Source organism: Eurypyga helias, unplaced genomic scaffold (genome assembly GCF_000690775.1).
Source record: "Eurypyga helias isolate BGI_N326 unplaced genomic scaffold, ASM69077v1 scaffold23892, whole genome shotgun sequence".
In the NCBI taxonomy this organism is placed as follows: Eukaryota; Metazoa; Chordata; class Aves; order Eurypygiformes; family Eurypygidae; genus Eurypyga; species Eurypyga helias.
The window spans coordinates 1-18,497 of NW_010236903.1; the positions used below are offsets into that span (position 1 = coordinate 1).

At 40.8% G+C, this 18,497-nt stretch overlaps 2 protein-coding genes across 2 annotated transcripts; one reads left to right on the plus strand and one right to left on the minus strand.

The window, feature by feature from the left end:
• Positions 1-289: 289 nt before the first annotated feature.
• On the plus strand, positions 290-4,634 carry LOC104502761 (PI-PLC X domain-containing protein 1-like; the record flags this gene model as incomplete). Its single annotated transcript, XM_010147270.1, has 3 exons — positions 290-445; positions 3,913-4,096; positions 4,342-4,634. Coding segments are annotated over 3 exons (633 nt in total), but the record flags the coding sequence as incomplete, so codon positions are not given.
• A 2,133-nt stretch (positions 4,635-6,767) lies between these two features.
• Positions 6,768-18,130, minus strand: GTPBP6 (GTP binding protein 6 (putative)). The gene is made up of 10 exons (XM_010147271.1): positions 17,989-18,130; positions 16,447-16,584; positions 15,951-16,021; positions 14,268-14,398; positions 13,537-13,607; positions 12,943-13,101; positions 9,787-9,995; positions 8,313-8,461; positions 7,852-8,004; positions 6,768-7,040 (listed from the first exon to the last, which is right to left on the minus strand). The coding sequence occupies exons 1-10, from the start codon at positions 18,128-18,130 to the stop codon at positions 6,899-6,901; spliced, it is 1,365 nt and encodes a 454-aa protein (XP_010145573.1). The 3' UTR covers positions 6,768-6,898.
• Positions 18,131-18,497: the final 367 nt, after the last annotated feature.

An 18,497-nucleotide genomic window follows, 5' to 3' on the forward strand; every position in this document is an offset into this window, starting at 1 on the left:
CAGACAGGGTCAACCCACCACAAATGGATACTGTCAAAATACAAAGCTCTTAAGCGCTAGATCCACATCCAGAGCAAGCCAGCACTGACCCGCAGCGAGTAGGTTTCCCCAAGGTGCGTCTCTCTGCAACACCCTGTGGGCTGTCAGATGGCCACCCCCCAGAAACCTACGCTGATTTTCGTTATTGTGATTGGGAGTCCACCCTCCCAGCGATGATTTGGGGGCTTTTATGTCCATTCCCCTTCACAGCACAGATGACTTTCTAAGTTGCCATGACTCTCTCTTTTAGGATATTCTGTGGGAAGTGTTAAGGTGGTTGGAAAGTCACCCTCAGGAAGTTGTTATCTTAGCCTGCAGGAATTTTGATGGATTAACCAAGAAACTTCACTGTCATCTTATTGCCTGTATAAAAGAGATTTTCCAGTGTAAACTGTGTCCTAGAAATGTAAGTACAAGATCCTTTTTTCTGCATTTTTTAAGAACGATGTATTACAGTGATCTTTGATTCGAAAATTTTAGATAGATTATTTTAGATATCTTCTTCTGTTTAGATATCACTGTATTTTTAAGCTAGGAAAAGTAACACTTGCTGCATCAGAGAGAAGTCTTTATTTTGGAAAAGTAACGCTGCATCAGAGAGAAGTCTTTATTTAATAAAATTGAGGAGATAAAGCAAACCTGTATGTCACAGCATGGAAGAGGGACTTTCATTTGTCTGTCATGTCTGTTGAGTTGTGGGACAATAGTAGGGACACAACTGCCATCCACTGTCCTGAGTTTTGTCTAAAAAAAAAAAAAAAAAAGGTGTGTGTGTTAGACATACAGTCCGTACTATGTTTATAGAATTTAAAGAATTCATTTTATGCCTTTTCACAGCAATAATTATAAATGAATCTTGATGCTAGTTACAATAGTTTAGGTTGGAAGTGACCTCTGGAGGTCATCTGGTCCAACCCCACCAACTTCAAAGTTAGACTGGGCTGTACCCCATTCATTCTTGAGTATCTCCAGGGATTATTATCTCCCAACCTTTGCACAGCTTGGTCCAGCGTTTCACCACTCTCTCAGTAAATGTGTTTACTTTCTATCTGATCGGAATTTATCTTGCTGTAACTTGTGTCTGCTGACTTTCATCCTTTTGCTATGCATTTCCAAGGAGGGCCCGACTCCGTCTTCTATACGTCTGCCCGTTTGGTGTTTGCAAACTGTACTAAGACCTGTCCGTAGTCTCGTTTTCTCCACGCTGAACAGACCCGGGTATCGCAGCCTGAGGTTTTGTCACCCTGGGGAAGCTCCAGCTGGACATGGTACTCGAGATGCACTCCCACAAGTACCGAGCAGGAGGGAAGAACCCCTTCTGTTGGCCTGCTGCCTGTGCCTTTACTGATGCAGCCCCGTTTGCACTTGACCTTTGCCACGCGAGCACGTTGCTGGCTCATGTTCAGCTTGGCATCTGCTAGGACCTCCAGGTCCTTTTCTGCCAGGCAGCTTTCCACCCACCTGCCCCCAGTCTGTCCTGGTGCACAAGGATAGTGCATCCAGGTGCAGGACTCGGCAGTTGCCTTTGTTGAGCTCCGTGAGGTTTCTGCCACCCACGTCTCCAGCCTGTCAAGGTCCCTCTGGGTGGCATCTCTGCCCTCAGTGGATTTCTGGTGGCATTGACTTTCCTGGATGTGAGCTAAGAGCTGACCTTCTAACAGCCTAATATGCTTTCAGTCACCCTAACCTCCAGAAAAGCCTTAAGTTAAATAAGCAGAAATTATTTAATTGTTAGATTTTAGAAGTTGAGATTTTTAGCTTCCTTTTTTTTTTTTTTTTACAAGGTGTGAGAGCTTTTAGCAGTTAAACAATTAACATTTCAAAGATGCACAGGAACAGAGGGTTTTCTCTGGAGATGTGAGGGTGCAGGATAATGATGACCCTCTTTGCGATTCGAAATCCGCCTTTGAAGCTGGTGTATCAGTAAGGGCGAGTATTACCATTTCAAAGCGTTTTGTACAGCGAAGTGAAAATAGAACAATTCTCAGCAAAACCAGGGGATTCTGAATATTCAGGCCTCAGCTGAATAACTGAAGACCTGAGTGACACTGTTTTATTGTTTCCCAGTATAACTTGAGTGCATTAAGTCATGGATGAGCAGCAGAGCAGTACTAGAGAAGACAGACAGATTTGCTTTCAGACACATGGCCAGCTCTTAAAAAGGGGGGAAAAAAAAAAAAAAAAAGAATTCTTAGTTGCAAAAGGGGCAAGCCGCTGCTGCTAGGGTGAGGAGCGAATGGTTTGAGATCACCTGGCTGTAGAAAGAAGAAAGTTTCCAGGTGGTGAGGGAGGAAGGGCACCGGAGAAAAGAGAAGCCAAGTATTTCCCTCAGGCAGGAAGACTTGATTCCTAAGGGGTCTGTGATCAGCACGATGGAGCTCACCCCTTTTGCAAATGGTAATGTTGCAGGTTAGGTAGCTGTGGGGTTTTTCAGAATCACGGATTTAACCTCAAATAACCAAGTGCCTGCTCATGTGTTTTAAAATACGCTGTTATCTGCTGCCTTTCAAGACTGCAACTCTGGCCTCGTAGAAAAATAAGTGTTAAAGTATTCATGAAGCAACTGCTCTACGTAGAGGTCTGCGTGTAGTACTGGCACAGGCCACGGCGTGACAACATTACATTGCGTTTAAAATTTTAATTGCCTTAACTGTTCAAGGTGTCTTCCTTTGATCTGGATTACTAGGGTTTAAAAATCCCTTGTTAGCCACCTACAGTTTCACTTCTGCTTTGTTTGCAAAATAAGCACCTGTGCTCATGTGCACATTTCTGGCAGGTTTTTTGTTTTTCTCTTATCCCACTCTTATTTTTTTAATTATTAAGAAAAGGTTTCCAGCTTTAGAAAGGCAGGTGGAGTAAAGCAAAGGCTTCTGTCAACCACAGATTTCTGTAGTTTTGAGTAGCTTGTGTCTTAATTTTGCAGCATTTTCTGACCTAATTGTGGCTCGCGCTCTCTCTTTCATGGATGAAGCAAGAGGGGTGCCCATGTTCGTTCAGCCCTTGGCTCTCCTCAAAGATTTACATAAAAATTTTTCAACTGCCTTTGGCTTTTATTTTAGTTGATAATTGTAATATCAAAAAGCCACCATTTCCTTTTCGCAAGCAACTATCACAGTTTTTAACCATCAAAGTTCTTAAAAGAAACCAAACCAGGGCCTCTATTAAATATGATTGTTTTGCAAATAAAACAAGTCGGAGGGCTTTGATTCTGTCTGATGGGAACTTCTGGGGATTGGACAATGTTGTTTCATATTGAAACACTTAACAGACTGTTTTAGCCTGTCTTAAGAGGTTTCTGACTCTCAATTCAAAATGTCTGGGACACCCCAATTTCAGAAACTTTCCGCTTGGAGAAATCAGAATTAACATCTCTTGAAAACTTACCTTTAGTCTTACCGAGTCTTAAACAGTTCAGTTTTCATTAATGCCTACGTCAACAAATTTGGATCCATGTGGGGCATTTGCCGAAGTTATCCCTGCTTCTCTGCATCTGTGTGCCTACACCTGGGTGTAGTGCTTTGCCCCACTCCTACCTCCCTTTGCCGAATGGGCTGCGTCTTCCTCTCCAAACAAATTCTCAGCAGCGGTATGTGCTCGAGGGCTGATACGGGGCTGGTTTCCTGTTGCGCTAAGACCCTGAGTTACGTACTTCATCGCAGTTGAATCGTTTGAGGAAGGGGAATCTGCTGAACTTCCTAGGCTCCTATTGCCCCTGCAGCTTGTAACCCAGCCAACGCCTATTTGGCTGTACGTTTAACGGTACCATTTGAGCTGAACCTGTGTGTCACTATCCAGCCAGCTTCACGCATCAGTATTTGGACCTTGGGAACGCCGCGGTGTCGCTGACTTCAACCTGGGCGCGCTTTCTCTTAGGTGGTGCCGACGCTGCGGACCATGTGGCAGTGCGGCCATCAGGTGATAGTCTCGTACGAAGAGGACACGGCAGTGGAGGAGCACTGTGAGCTGTGGCCCGCCATCCCGTACTGGTGGGGAAACAAAACTGCCACTCGCACTCTTATCCAGTATTTGGAGCGCATGAAGCGGATGGGCCGTCCAGGTAGGCGCAGGGGGTCGCTTGGAGGAAGCAAGGGACACGCACAGGAATGCAAAACAAAGGGGCGGTTGGGGGGCCGTACCATTACGGGATCCCGCCACGTTGTGCGCGCTGCCCGCACGAGACGCGCCACGCTGCCCCGCGCTCTTGCCGACCCACGAGCGAGTGCAGTGCCCACCTTCGCTGGTGCGAGTACGTGCTGTTCTCAACGGAATATTTAATGTGTCACCTTCTGATTTCTGTTTCAGAAAAATTCTTTGTAGCAGGGATTAACCTTACTGAAAATTTAAGGTATATTCTTGCACACCCATTTGGATCACTGAAGGAAATGACACTCCAGAGTCTTCCGTGCTTGAAAATCTGGATAAAGCAGCAGTACCCAGGACCAAAAAAAGACTGTATCAACATCATTGCTGGAGACTTCATAGGAAATGATGATTTTGTCAAGGATGTGATAGAACTTAACACAAAAATTAATCCTCTGTTACCCTGTCAGAGCAGTGGGGCTCAAACAAACAGCATTTCACTCTCAGCTTCTTAATCTGTGAAAAGCTGAAAAGGCTTTGTCTGTGTTTAATGGTTCCTGGTTCAAACCTCCTGGATTCCATAAAGGTCCAGATAACACAAAACTGGGATTGTATAAAGACTCAGCAAGAAAAGTGCTCTCCACACCCTCAGGGATTCCAGGCCTTTTCACAGAGAAGAGAGCCAGCAGACCTCGCTGAGTCTCTAGAGAACTATGGTGTAGCTATCACTTCACATCTTGGAGGTGCTTAGATTCTGTAGCAGTTGGCAATGTTGACAGCCCTAAGAACTTGCTCCTATTTTATTTTATTTATGAGCAAGAAGGAGAAATATGTCAGTAGCTGCGTGAATTAATCTGTGGTAAGATTTTATTTTTCTTATAACTGTAAAGATACTCTGCACTACTTACAAAATACTGAGAATTGGGGTTGCATCAATGTGAAGCTGTCTTTTTTCAGTCTGTGTTAAACATACAAGAGGAACAGTTTGAAAATATTTTTGACACATCAAAGATACTAATGTGATTTTTATATATATGCCGATACGTCGATAGCATTAGAGACCTAGAAACAGCTGTGCTGTTGTGTGCTGGATGGCCCTTGTGAGCCACTTTGCCAACAGGGCAGTCACAAAATTCCCTGATTTGTAAGAGGTATGCGTATTTGAACAGTTTTTTCTTATCACGCATGCCACTTCTGCCGTGACAAAGGTATCAAAATTAGGGCCTTAGATAGATTTGTCTGTGGCGATGAAGTATGTTATGAGGTGTTGCCAAACTATGCCTTACGTTGAAAACAAACATGTATGAAATGAATGCCTTATCTAAACTCAAAACTGATCTAAAAATACAGATTCTTGGCTTCTGTCATGCTGATTGGGGGTTTCACAGCTGGTCTTTTATTTACCTATTCTAGTAGCTTTAGAGTTATTTTTCCCCCTCGAGAAGTATTCTTTGTTTATGTGAAAACAATGCTGTTTGCCACTGCATGTTAACCCTGTTTTTCTATTTTTTTAAATGAACCGTGCAGTAACAGATGACCATGAAGGCAAGGGAAAGGGCAAGCCTTGGGACTAAACCAACACCAGGCATTGTATAAAGCTCACTATGCAGCTGATCAATATACCTCACTTTTTAGATGCACTTTATAGGCAGAAGCTGCGTTCAAATGTCCAGCACGATGTTAATGTCACCCCAGACTTAGCAGGGTGAAAGGCTAAACCACTACCGCCTCGTGCCATCTCTTATGACTGCAGAATACACAGAACTAAAACCCCAAACATTCTCTTTATGAAGACGACTTTCTGACTGCTTTTCACCTTTGTTCTTACCTCTGTGCTCTTCATACTGAGCAGTCATTCCGTTCTGTGGGGGTTATTTTTGAGTCACTACCTGCATGAAGTGTTACGTTACACGTACTCGGAATGTTTTTCTGCCTACCTGTACCCTCACGTGGTTTCTTACTCAGTTTAATAAAACTTGATCTCTTTGTGTAATGTGGTCTGAAACAGTTTTGCTTCTCCTTTCTGTGATACTGATGGGTTTTACTGGTTGCCAGTAGCAATTCGTAACTCGGGTGTGAGAAACAAAATGTCATCCTTGTGAAATAATTTTGCACCAAATCCATGGTTTGCTGTACACGCATGTTTTCTCTTTAAGAACTGATACAGTAATAGGTACGGTAGACAAATTACTGTATGCAAGAAAACAGTATGGGTAAAAGATGTTCACAGTTAACTTTATTGCTTAAATATACAAATCTCTTTTTTTTTTTACTTCACTGCGATAAGACAGAGCAGTTATTTCACTTAAATATGCATGAACTTATCTGTATTATTTATATACAGCCAAAACCATTTTATTCACTAACTTCCCTTTTCCAAGGACCACCTGAGACACCTGGACTGTAATAAATACAACTTTATTCCCAAAAAGGAGATAAAAAAGCTTTATTTATACAACATAAGAAACTTGGTACTTTTCTGAAGGTTAACTCAGGTGCTATCCAGTAATTTCCATGTGTTTGGAGAGCCACAGCTTACAGCCAACAACTGTTGTACCATAAAACTCCTGTGCTGTCACTGCACTTGCTGACAGAACAAAGCTCAAAGCTCCTACTGTTTCCAAAGAGAAGTTTTCTGAAACAGCACTCATTTCTAAAATGCATCAAAACCACCAACAGGGAAGAAACACACTCTGTAACGCCCAGGCTAACAGGTCATTAACTTCATTTCACATCCTCTTAATGAGCTCAGTTTCTTTTCCTAGAAAAGGATGCAGTTTCAAGGCATAAAAATCTTACTGTTAGGAAAGAGGTTTTTGTATCTGCCAAGAGCAGAATTGCTGATGATCACCTTCACCCTGGCTGTGCCATCTTCAGCCATGACTTCTACTTCCTGAACCGTTGCTTCTTTATACAGCCAACTGTAAAAGTATAAGCATTTAGCAACTTAATAATACTGCATAAAACTTAACCATACTGTCATACTGCATAAAATGTGATCTTTGTTTTAGGTCCACATGTTCCTATCTAGGTAATTTAACACTTTTAAAAGATTGTTTCATTTAACTTTTCATTTGCTACTTGCTGTTTGGAAATAGGGTACCATATTTTTCATCAGCCATTCAGATTTGTGATTTTTATCAGAAAGCGGGCTCCAGGACCAGTGGCATGGTCTTTCAGGAACCACGTTTTATTGTACTAACACACAGACACTTTCAGAAGCAGACTCCAGGGTATCTAACGGGGATGTTTTTTCTCAATAGGTCAGAAAACTGATGATTATCCCTGTAATTCTTAATGCAGAGTAAAATCACTATGATATGATTTGGAAATTTTAAGATAGGCAAGACTTAAGAGTTTTGTATTGTTCCAAGTGCTTCTTACAATTCAAAATTATTTAACAGAATCACAGACTGGTTTGGGTCGGAAGGGACCTTAAAGACCATCTAGTTCCAACCCCCCTGCCATCGGCAGGGACACCTTCCACTAGACCAGGTTGCTCAAAGCCTCATCCAGCCTGGCCTTGAACACTTCCAGGGATGGGGCATCCACAGCTTCTCTGGGCAACCTGTTCCAGTGCCTCACCACCCTCTCTGGATGAAGAACTTCTTCCTGATATCCAATCTAAACTTCCCCACTTTCAATTTAAACCCATTACCCCTTGTCCTGTCACTACAGGCCCTTGTAAAAAGTCCTTTTTAAAGTATTTTAAAGTAAATACTTTAAAAGTACCTTAGCTGAGGTCCCTCTAAGTTGACGTTGACTGTCAGAATCTTCTTCCCTGTTGCTGTCAAAATTTTTTTCTCTATTTCTTCTTTCAACTCTTCTAAACCGTGTCCATGTAGAGCAGAAATGGCTAAAGCATTTTCTTCAGTGGGTTTATACCTGAAAGGTAACAATTGCTAGCACATTTGCACATGAAGATTAGGTTGTGAAAATATTCCAAGCATGGACAATTTAACTGTGTTACTTTATAATGGCACCTTCCTACAGATTTCACTTCTTTTATGTCTCAAGTGATTTCTTTTGTAATTAAAAGATAATAAATTCTTTTTAAGACTGCAGTTATATATGTAAAAGGTTGAGAAACACTATTAAACGTATTCAGAAGTGTGGGAGCTCTTTTCTAGACCAAGAATCAAAAAGCTTGCAGAACATAAAGAATGTTTAAGCACACATCATCTCCTGCTTACCTTTCCATCAAATCCACTTTATTATGAACTTCGACCATTGAGTCCAATAAACAGCTGGGAATATTAAGATTCTTCAGAACTGACAGAACGGTTGCTTTCTGGAGGATGGTTTCTGGATGAGTAATATCTCTCACATGAACTATCAGATCCTAGCAAGCATCAACATACAAGACAGTTACTCGATGAAACACACCGGTTACGAGGTGGCAGAGATGCTATACTATGTTTGCGTTGCTAATTCATCCAAGATGCTTTCCTATCCGTTAGATAATACACTGGCAGGTTAACACTGCAAAATGAACTAAAACTGTATGAAACCAGTACTGGTCTTTGCACCATGATGGAATAAAATCTGTAGCAGCCTAGTCTTTCACTTCACAGTGAGTACCAATTGCCTCCAACAACCCTGAAACAAACCCTGTCAATCAAGCCAGTTACAGAATTCAGATTGCAAATAACTGACCTCATTTTTCAAAGCCAAAGCTGGGTAACAATAAGGCTTCAAAAATACTGAGAAGACAAAAAATGTAAACTCTTAAGAGGCTTTAGAAGAGTAATGGTTGAAAAACTGTTTCAAAAATGGGAGAAACACCCCCCATGTAACTTGTAATTCTATTTTTACATTCAAAATGCAGAAGATTCTCCTTAGCTCCTGAGATACTATTACTGGCGCTTCTCCTAGAAAGCTTTATACTCAAGTTAACAGTTTCATGTACATATATGATCAGGTTTGCCATGCTAAAACCCAAGCAATCGAATTCAATAGTTGCATTCAGAATGTTTTGTCACCTTTGCTGAAGATACGGCTTCAAACTTCTGAAAATTACCGAGAAGTAAATTTCTTGCCTTTCACTTAACACTTCAGATTAAGAGACAAACAGGATAGTTGCAGCCAGCTTTTGAAAGTCTGATTATTACACAGTGAAGAGTCTAATCCTCTGAAGCATGCCAGCATCCAGCTACCACTCAATTTCATTACCTTGATGATGCAGGCTTTTTGTTTAAATGCCTGTGTATATGCAGCTTTACACTTGGCTATAACACGGGAAACTAACTTTAATGAGAAAATGATTGGAAAAGTACATTTATGTTTATTACATGCTGCCTGCATCACATCACAATCACCCACTTTTAGTGCTACAAGAAACCTTAAGTTAGAAACAGATCATTCCAGAGGCTTTTAATGCTCAGAAAAGCTAGCCTCAACTTATTCAGATGCACTCTTTAAGTTTTCATATATTTTATTCAGCAAAATCTGACTTATCTGTTTTACATATCGTGGAAAAGGACACATACACTCCTAATAAACCCTTTCTAAAATCCCTTTATTTGTGTATATTCTGCATAATTCTAAGTGTCAGAAAATTGGCTTATAGTAAGATATTTACCTCATCATCTTAGGAGAATACTACAGAATACTTATCTAAAAGGAAATTTTACTTTGGTTTCTCCATTTTTATAGTCAACTACTTACTGAATAAGCCACTTCTTCTAATGTAGCTGAAAAGGACTCAACCAGATTGTGTGGAAGATCAGTCAGAAACCCAATGGTGTCCACATAAATAACTGCCATATGTGAGGGCAGATAGCCACCATGGGCTGTAATATCTAGAGTGGCAAACAGCTGATTTCGGGGTTGAAGTCCTGCTTCCCCAGTCAAGGCTTTGATCAAGGTAGTTTTTCCTAATTAAAGAAAAAAAAGACAAGATTTTAATGGCTTGTTTTAAGTAAAAATTTAATTTGCAAGGCTTAGGTGAGTTGTATGATGTAACATATCTTTTCATACCTATTTCCCTAATTTGTATCTAGCCTATGATTAGCTGTCTAGATGATGTTAGGAAACTCAAAGACAGCCTTAACATTTAGAACTTGGAACTGGATTTAAGGCCACGCCTGGAACCTATGCTGTGAAATCAAAAGATGGTCAAAGACTGAACTGACCCACAAAAACAACCTACCCATATCTCTCGCCTCTAAAACTGTCTGAAGAGCACTGTACTGACAGCGTGAGGAAGCGTACACTTACGCACTCCTCAGTGCTTCTGTTGGCAAATAAAACAATTCAGTAGTTACTTGTTGAATCCAACAATACACAGAAGCACTAATAGTATGTAGCTTATTAGGTTTGTGCTTTTATAGGGCATTTCTTTGTGAACATAACACTAGAGAGATTCATTTAACTCAATATTTTGCAGCATTCAGTCATTAAAGTGCTCAGTATATACCCTAAAGTATTTCAATTATATTAATTCTAATATACGTATTTAGGTGAATCTTCAGTTTTAAAAGTATGGAATTATGACATTTAAGAAAAACATACAGTATAATCCAGATCTCTGAGTATGTAACTGATAAGAAAAATAAGTGCAAGGTAAGTTTTTTTTTTTTAATAAAGATGTTGAATAATAACATGAAATGCAATCAGAATGATAGAATTGATTAGATTGGGTAAGGCCTTTAAGATCATCAAGTCCAACCGTTAACCTAACACTGCTGAGTCCACCACTAAACCATGTCCCTACTAAGCATCACATCCACAGGACTTTTAAATCCCTCCACGGATGGTGACTCAACCACCTCCCTGGGCAGCCCATGCCAGTGCCTAACAACCCTTCAGTGAAGAAATTCTCCCTAATATCCAAAATAAACCTCCCCTGGCACAACTTGAGGCTGTTTCCTCTTGTCCCATCACTTATCCCTTGGGAGAAGAGACCAACCCCCACCTCTCTGCAACCTCCTTTCAGGTATTTCAGTATTTAATGTGCGGCCTCACCAGTGCTGAGTACAGGGGGACAATCACTGCCCCAGTCCTGCTGACCGCACTGTTCCTGATGCAGGCCAGGATGCCACTGGCCTCCTTGGCCACCTGGGCACACTGCTGGCTCATATTCAGCTGCTGTCAACCAGCACCCCCCAAGTCCTTTTCCACTAGGCAGTTTTCCAGCCACTTGTCCCCAAGCCTGTAGCGTTGTGTGGGGTTGTTGTGACCCAAGTGCAGGACCTGGCACTTGGCCTTGTTGCACCTCCTACAGTTGGCCTCGGCCCATGGATCCAGCCTGTCCAAATCCCTCTGCAGAGCCTTCCTGCCCTCAGGCAGATCAACACTCCCACCCAACTTGGTGTCATCTGCAAATTTCCTGAGTGTGCGCTTGATCCCCTCATCCAGGTCATTGATAAAGATATTAAACAGAACTGGCCCCAGTACTGAGCCCTGGGGAACACCACTTGTGACTGGTCTCCAGCTGGATTTAACTCTGTTCGCCACCACACTGGGCCTGGCCATCCAGCCAGTTTTCTGCCCAGTAAAGAGTGCACCCATCCAAGCTGTGAGCAGCCAGCTTCTCCAGGAGAATGCTCTGGGAAATGGTGTCAAAGGTTTTACTAACATCAGATAAGCAACATCCACAGTCTTTCCCTCATCCACTCAGCAGGTGACCTTGTCACAGAAAGAGATCAGATTCATCACGCAGGAGCTGCCTTTCATAAACCCATGCTGACTGGGCCTGGTCACCTGATTGTCCTGTACATGCCATGTGTTGGCACTCAAGATGATTGTCTCCATAATGTTCCCCGGCACTGAACTCGGACTGACAGGCCTGTAGTTCCGTGGATCCTCTTTACGGCCCTTCTTGTAGAAGCGCATCACACTGCCTGATCTCCAGCCTACTGAGACCTCCCCAGTTAGCCAGGATGGCTGACAGATGATTGAAACTGGCTTGGTAAGCATTTCCCCCAGATCTCTCGGTACCCTGGGATGGATCCCATCTGGCCCCTTAGACTCGTGGGTGTCTAAGTGGTGCAGCAGGTCACTAACCATTTCCCCCTGGATTGTGGGGACTTCATTCTGCATCCCACCCCTGTCAGGCATCACAGGGGATTGGGTACCCACAGAACAACTGGGTTTACTATTAAAAACCGAGGCAAAGATGGCATTAAGTACCTCGGCCTTTTCCTCATCCTCTTTCACTGTTTCCCCCTGCATCCAATGAAGGATGGAGATTTTCCTTAGCTCTCCTTTTGTTGCTAATGTGTTTGGTCCTAAGACAATATAATCTAAAAAAAGTGTATAGTCCAAAGGCTATTTATGACTTGAGTATGAATTCCTTTGTGTAAGCTATAAAAAACAGAAGAAAAAACCGCTTTAGATTTATTTAGGTTCTCTTATGAACACAGCTCAGAACACTACACACTAATCAGTGAAAAGCTACAGTGCTGCTTAAGCACATTTCTTTCATCAACCACCAGCTCCCCTGAATTTTCCTCCTATACCTCAAGCCCACACAGTGATCTAAGCACCCATGTACTTTTTTCTATCCATTCTGATCAAGTAAGAGAGATTCATATAAAGGGACACTAGCAGTACAGTCTTCAGCACTATATACACAATCTTTCTGGCACCAGAGGTGCTACACATTTCTCAAAAAAGTCTTCAAAACTGAAAAAAAATCTGCAAAAAGCATCATTTGCTTTCCTAACTATATCCTAACTGACGTATGTTCATCACACAATTTAAGAACTAATTAAAATACAAAGCCTATTCACACAGAAATGAGATTCTGGCTACAGTTTCTAATTAAAAATTAGACAACGTAAGCTCTTTCGTGTTACAATTTCACGAGTTTTTGCTTACCACAATTAGTATAGCCCATTACTGAGATAATTGGAAACTCGCGTTTTCTGCGCTGAGTTCTAAGCAAAGCCCTCTTTCTTCTTAGTTTCTCCAGGGCATTCCTAATTTTAAGCTCTTTTTCTTTCAAGACACGATTCTGTGTCTCCATGAATGTTTCACCTGAAAAATACAACCGAATAATTGGCAGAATAGTCTACAAGAGCAACAGTAATCCAAGTGATGTCGTGCATTTGGAAATCAAGTGAATTAGCACTAGGACATACTAAGTTATAAATAAGCAACTAAACCGTGTGTTCTTGCCTGAGAGAGTGGTAAGTAATTATTAAAACAGATGCTAAGCACCTTAGAATAACCACGTACACGTCTGATAAACCCCTGTGGCAGCAAATACTCTGTCCACTGAGCCAGTACAGACCAAAACTTTATATTAAGTTACTTTCCAAGAATTCTTTTTACATTCACTTAATTAGATGCAGAACACAAACAGTTTTTCACCCCAGCCTCCTCCAAATAAAATAAGATGCAATTAAATTTGTTTAGAGGCTATGGAGAAAAAAAAAAATCCTCTAATTTATGAGAATATTTAGACTTTACCTGAGCCCATGATGTATCTTGATCCACCTCTCTGCTGATCTAGCTGAGACACCTCATTTTTCAGATTTGACCTGGCAGTGGAGTAACAGTTAATTAGAAGCAATTTTCTTTAATCAAGCTATCCTAAAAATGCCTAACAAATGTGAAGCAGTAGTGATACACTAACAGTACAAATAAAACCACTAAATGGCAGAGCTCTAAATCAAACGTGTTCACAGTGAGAAGCTTGGTGGAAAAGGCACAGATTTTCCCTGTTCCTCAGCTGTGGTTTGAAACATCACGCAACTTTCTTAGCAAATTACACCAGCTGCCACGCACAGATATTTTTATGCCACATAATGTAGAAATGTGGAAAATTCAGATGCAAATTAATCCCTTTAATCTTCCTTGATTATAGCTTTCCTTATTAAACCCATTGTTATTATACATGGGATACACATATCCAATTCCTACACATTCTTGCATTACAAAGAACCAGGACCTTTCAATGAGAAATAAATTTTTTAAGCTTATCTATTAAACACTTTCTGGTTTTGCCTGTTGGGTCAGCAGAAGCTTCTTACAATGACATTGTAGCAAATATTCCTATGCTCTAATCAAGCACTGAGCATACTGTCCAAGCACTGAAACAGTGTGACTGTCCTTTCTAGTACAGTATCACCATTCCCGTTACTGTAAACAGTCATTAAGATATGCAAATATCAGTATGCGATTTGGAAAGCCTGAGGTACCTGAGAAGTGGAATTTCGGCCAACGCTATCTGAAGTTTGGCTTCTTTGGTCCGGGCATTACAACGAAAAATGTGAAGTACAACTGCGTATCTGTCAAAGACTTTCACGCCCCAGGCATCTTCCAGTTCTTTCTTTAGCCATGTAAGACAAAATAACCTACATGTTTTCTGTCCTCTACAGTACCAAGTCAATCAATTCCCACGTGGCACTACAGTTACAGTCAGGTGATGGGCACTTCAATTCAGAGGATCTCAGGATTCCATTTCAATGGATGGGTAACAATTATGAGCACACAAAGGCAAAATTTGGCTGACCACAAGCAAGGTGAAAGAGAGTTTAGAAGGTAGAACGTTATGTATAGGCCCATCAAATTCAGCAAGAATCCTTCCAGTGCCTTTAATGGATTCTGACAACAGCTCTTACAGCACATTGCAGGATCAAGAATCTCGGTGGTTAAAAAAAAAAGTAATCATGAAATGCTGGGAAATTGGAGAGTATAGGGATAACATAGGAAAAGAAAAAAAGATCACTGAAATGGAAAAAAAATGAGGAGAGGACGGCAGGAAAACTATTTCATAGCCAGCTTTCCACAAAATACTTAAGCCCCCCCAACCAAGACCAACACCCTCCCCCCCCTTGCTCTAATTCAGCAAGACACTTAAAAGTATACAGTAGTTCCCCACTGCCACCTCTAAAATCCAGAATGCTTGTTTTATACATGTTCTCAAACACTTTCTTGACTCAACCATGTTAAATTGCTCTTAAGATCTAGATTTGTGAAAAAGATGGTTTTTTTAAGCAAATCTAATACCAAAAGAACTCATACTATAAATTAGGGAATAAAATTAGAAAATTGAAATGAAACATTTTCAATTTCCGCTTCATCAGGAAACTGAAGTGCTTGCAATAACTATCTACTGGAGATATCTGCCATCTGTTTTCCTTTTATAATCAGGGAAAGCACTCAAAACTACCAGCAAAGCATTAATGTTTGTTTGCAGTTTGCATGTGCTTTACACCCTGCATGAAAACATAAACCCCGTTTATTTCAGGTTGTCTACGCGTTTCGAACAGCATCTATAGTTCATGCACCAGTAGTTCTACTGTCAGCATTAAAAAACACAGTGAAGCACGCTCCTCCCCTCAACAAAATGCATCCACTTAAAATATGGCTTCTTTTTAAGAGTTAGGAATGAAAGTTTAAACATTGGAAACATTCAAATATAAGGTTGCTCTGAATTCACACCTCATATTCAAAGTACAACACAGCATCCATGGAACTATAGGAAAACATACATGATCCATATAGATATAGAAACTTGTGGATAGAGCTGATCTGTGATGTCGACTTTCTTCATAACAAAAGCTGCATTATCCCCTCATCTTGTGAACCTGAGTAACTTTTCCAGCATTTTAAGTAGCACCAGTAGCAAATGCAGGAGCAGTGTCTATGGTAAATGGCTATAAGGCTGCTGGAAAAAATCATGCAGAAGAGCTGGAAACACACGTATCAACTGGACAAATGTAATAGGAATTAAGTTTCCTTTCAACAACACTCAGTCCAGGTGGCTTTATATACTCCCATTAGCAAATTCAGAGTCATAACCAACCCTACTTCTCATAACATCAATAGCTTCCAAACAAGACTGATGTAAATAATGACTTGATACTATATTTAATTACCTTTGTTAGTGAAGATATTCTTTCCATATTCAAGAAGACAGCGGTCACATGGGGCAATTTTTTAATCTTTTCTAAAAAATGGATAACCATTGCAAAACAGTGTTAAATGTCAACTCTCTTTTTTAAAAATACACAGAATATAAAACCATATTGCACTGAGCAGAGTGCTCATAAAATACCAAATGGCATCATATTCTTTGTTCACAGTTGTATTTGCACTAATTTAGCACTGTGGCAAGAACAGCTGCCAGTTTCACTTACGCCAATCACATAAACATAGGAATTATTTGCCCCGCGCATTTTCAGTGAACACGGGTTATTTCTGTTTTGTATTGCTTTTGTAACCTTAAAAAAAGTCTTTGAAGTTTGTTTGAAAACCTGCATGATGGATAAACAAAACTCTCTCCCTTCAGCTTTCACGCCTACCCTTAAAACAGTTCAGCTGCAGAAGCCTTCCATTTGGAAAGGTGCAGCGCTGAAAAATCTCAGTCCTTACCTGTCAAAACCTGAAAGTTTCCTTTGCCAAAAATAAACTTCTTGTCAGGATTTTTTGTAGGAATAATTATTTTATCTAAAACTATCCAGTTCTGAAGTGTATCTACAAGAGCAATGGCTTCAGCAATCTGTAGTTCAGCTTCGGGAACACAAGAAAAAAGAAGAAAAAAGCATTATAATACACCATCGTAACTTTGCTCAGATTTCCAATAACGACAGTTACACGCACAAACAGGGACTAAGCTAGATTGAAATTGTACTAAGATATTTATTTTAACCAGCAGCACAAAAAGTAAAATGTCTTACCTCTAACCAGGGTAATTAAACTTCTAGTTTGATGCAATTTTACCACACAATGCAGCTTTCTGTCAATACAAATTTTTTCCATGATTGTTGATGTAGAAGAATTTTTATTTGTATTACCAGCAATTACCAAGCTTTTTGCCCCAACAAGTGAAATGAATAACTAGCTGGAAAATAAACCTTGTTGTTTCAGATGAGCACAAAACCACGTGATTAATTTGTTGGTGTTTTTATGAAATATTTAAAGCACTACTAATATGGAATATCCTGCTGCTAATTTCACTGCTACTTATTCATGAAGGACCTACACTGATTCATGACTTGCTAAAGCCAGCAGATTCCAATCCTGTATTCTGGGTCATCAGTCTTTAAAAAAAAAAAAAAACAAAACCCCAGACATCCACATGGCAAAGCGCTGATTTTTAAGGACTTCGTGAAATCACAAAGACTACATGGCCTTACTGATGATCAGTAACCTTACTGATGATCAGTAAATCCTGCTTTGATTTGCCAAGTGGGAATAAGATCTGCTTTTCCTAACAGATTTGTCAAGGGTCTGTAACAGCAAAACTAATCGGTATGTTAAATAGGTTACCTTGGTCCAATAAGTAACATAGTTTGAAAGACAACCACGATCCTTTCTCCTCAAATTGTTAGTGTTCCTTGTAAAATGCACAGATTTCCTGTTGTACCTGTGGTGTTTCAACAATCAAAGACATTTGTTCAGACTTCAGGCTCTTCATCTAGAGGGCCTAAATAAACACAAAGGGATCACTGCTATTCTTCTGTACGTCTGGACAGAAAGGTGTCTTTTTTTCTTTTCAGTGAATGCTTATGCAAATTCTGACAAGATTATGAACTTTATCCTGCAAAGTGTCAATTTGTTATAACTGGCAGCAATAATAAAAAGCAAATGAGATGTAGGTTCATCATGTAACAACCTTGAATACAAGAATAAGTATCATACATAAACTGCCTATATATAAAAAGCTAAATTAAAAGATGCTCCTTTCCATTACAGCTTTGTAATTAGAGAAGTGTTTGGAGAAGCCTCAGAGTCATCATATATCTTAATTGTGCATGATTAATGCACAATAAACAATACTAGCTAGCTACAAGGATTTCTGAGAGAAATCTAAGAATAGCAATGCTAAATGAGGTCTTTATAGAGGAATTACTGGTGACTGTATTGCTAAGTAATGGCATAAAAACACTTCTTCGAGTCTGTGGGAGAACTTACACAAGACCTCATCTTCACTGCACTCTCTGCTAAGGACAGGAGGGCATTTCTGCTCCACAGCCAACTTCTGGGTAAGCCGAAGGCTGAAGGATTCCTGCCTGCCGGGCCAGGCAGCACGGTTGAGGGCTGAAGGCTGTAACATTCGGGCAGCAAGAGGGAAACCCAGGGGTTCCCTTGAGCAACCCGAACACTCTGTACCGAGTTGTCTTACTGTCCAAGATGGAAAGTTAGCGTGATTCGCAGGCTGAAGCACCCGCTGAGCGCGCATCATCATTAAAAAAGTTATCAGAGAAGAAAATGCCAACACTGACTCTTAAATCTGAGTTTGTATTTTGCTCCTTGACCCAGTTTCGCAGTTTTACCGCTACAGCAACAGCCCTACTTTACACCACCAGGACCAATCCCCTAAATTCCCCTCCTGCAGGCCTCGGGTCCAGAACGGGAGAAACCCCAGAACCGGCGCCGGCAAGGGGCGGCGGAAACCGGCGCCGCTGGGTTCGCGGGGAGCT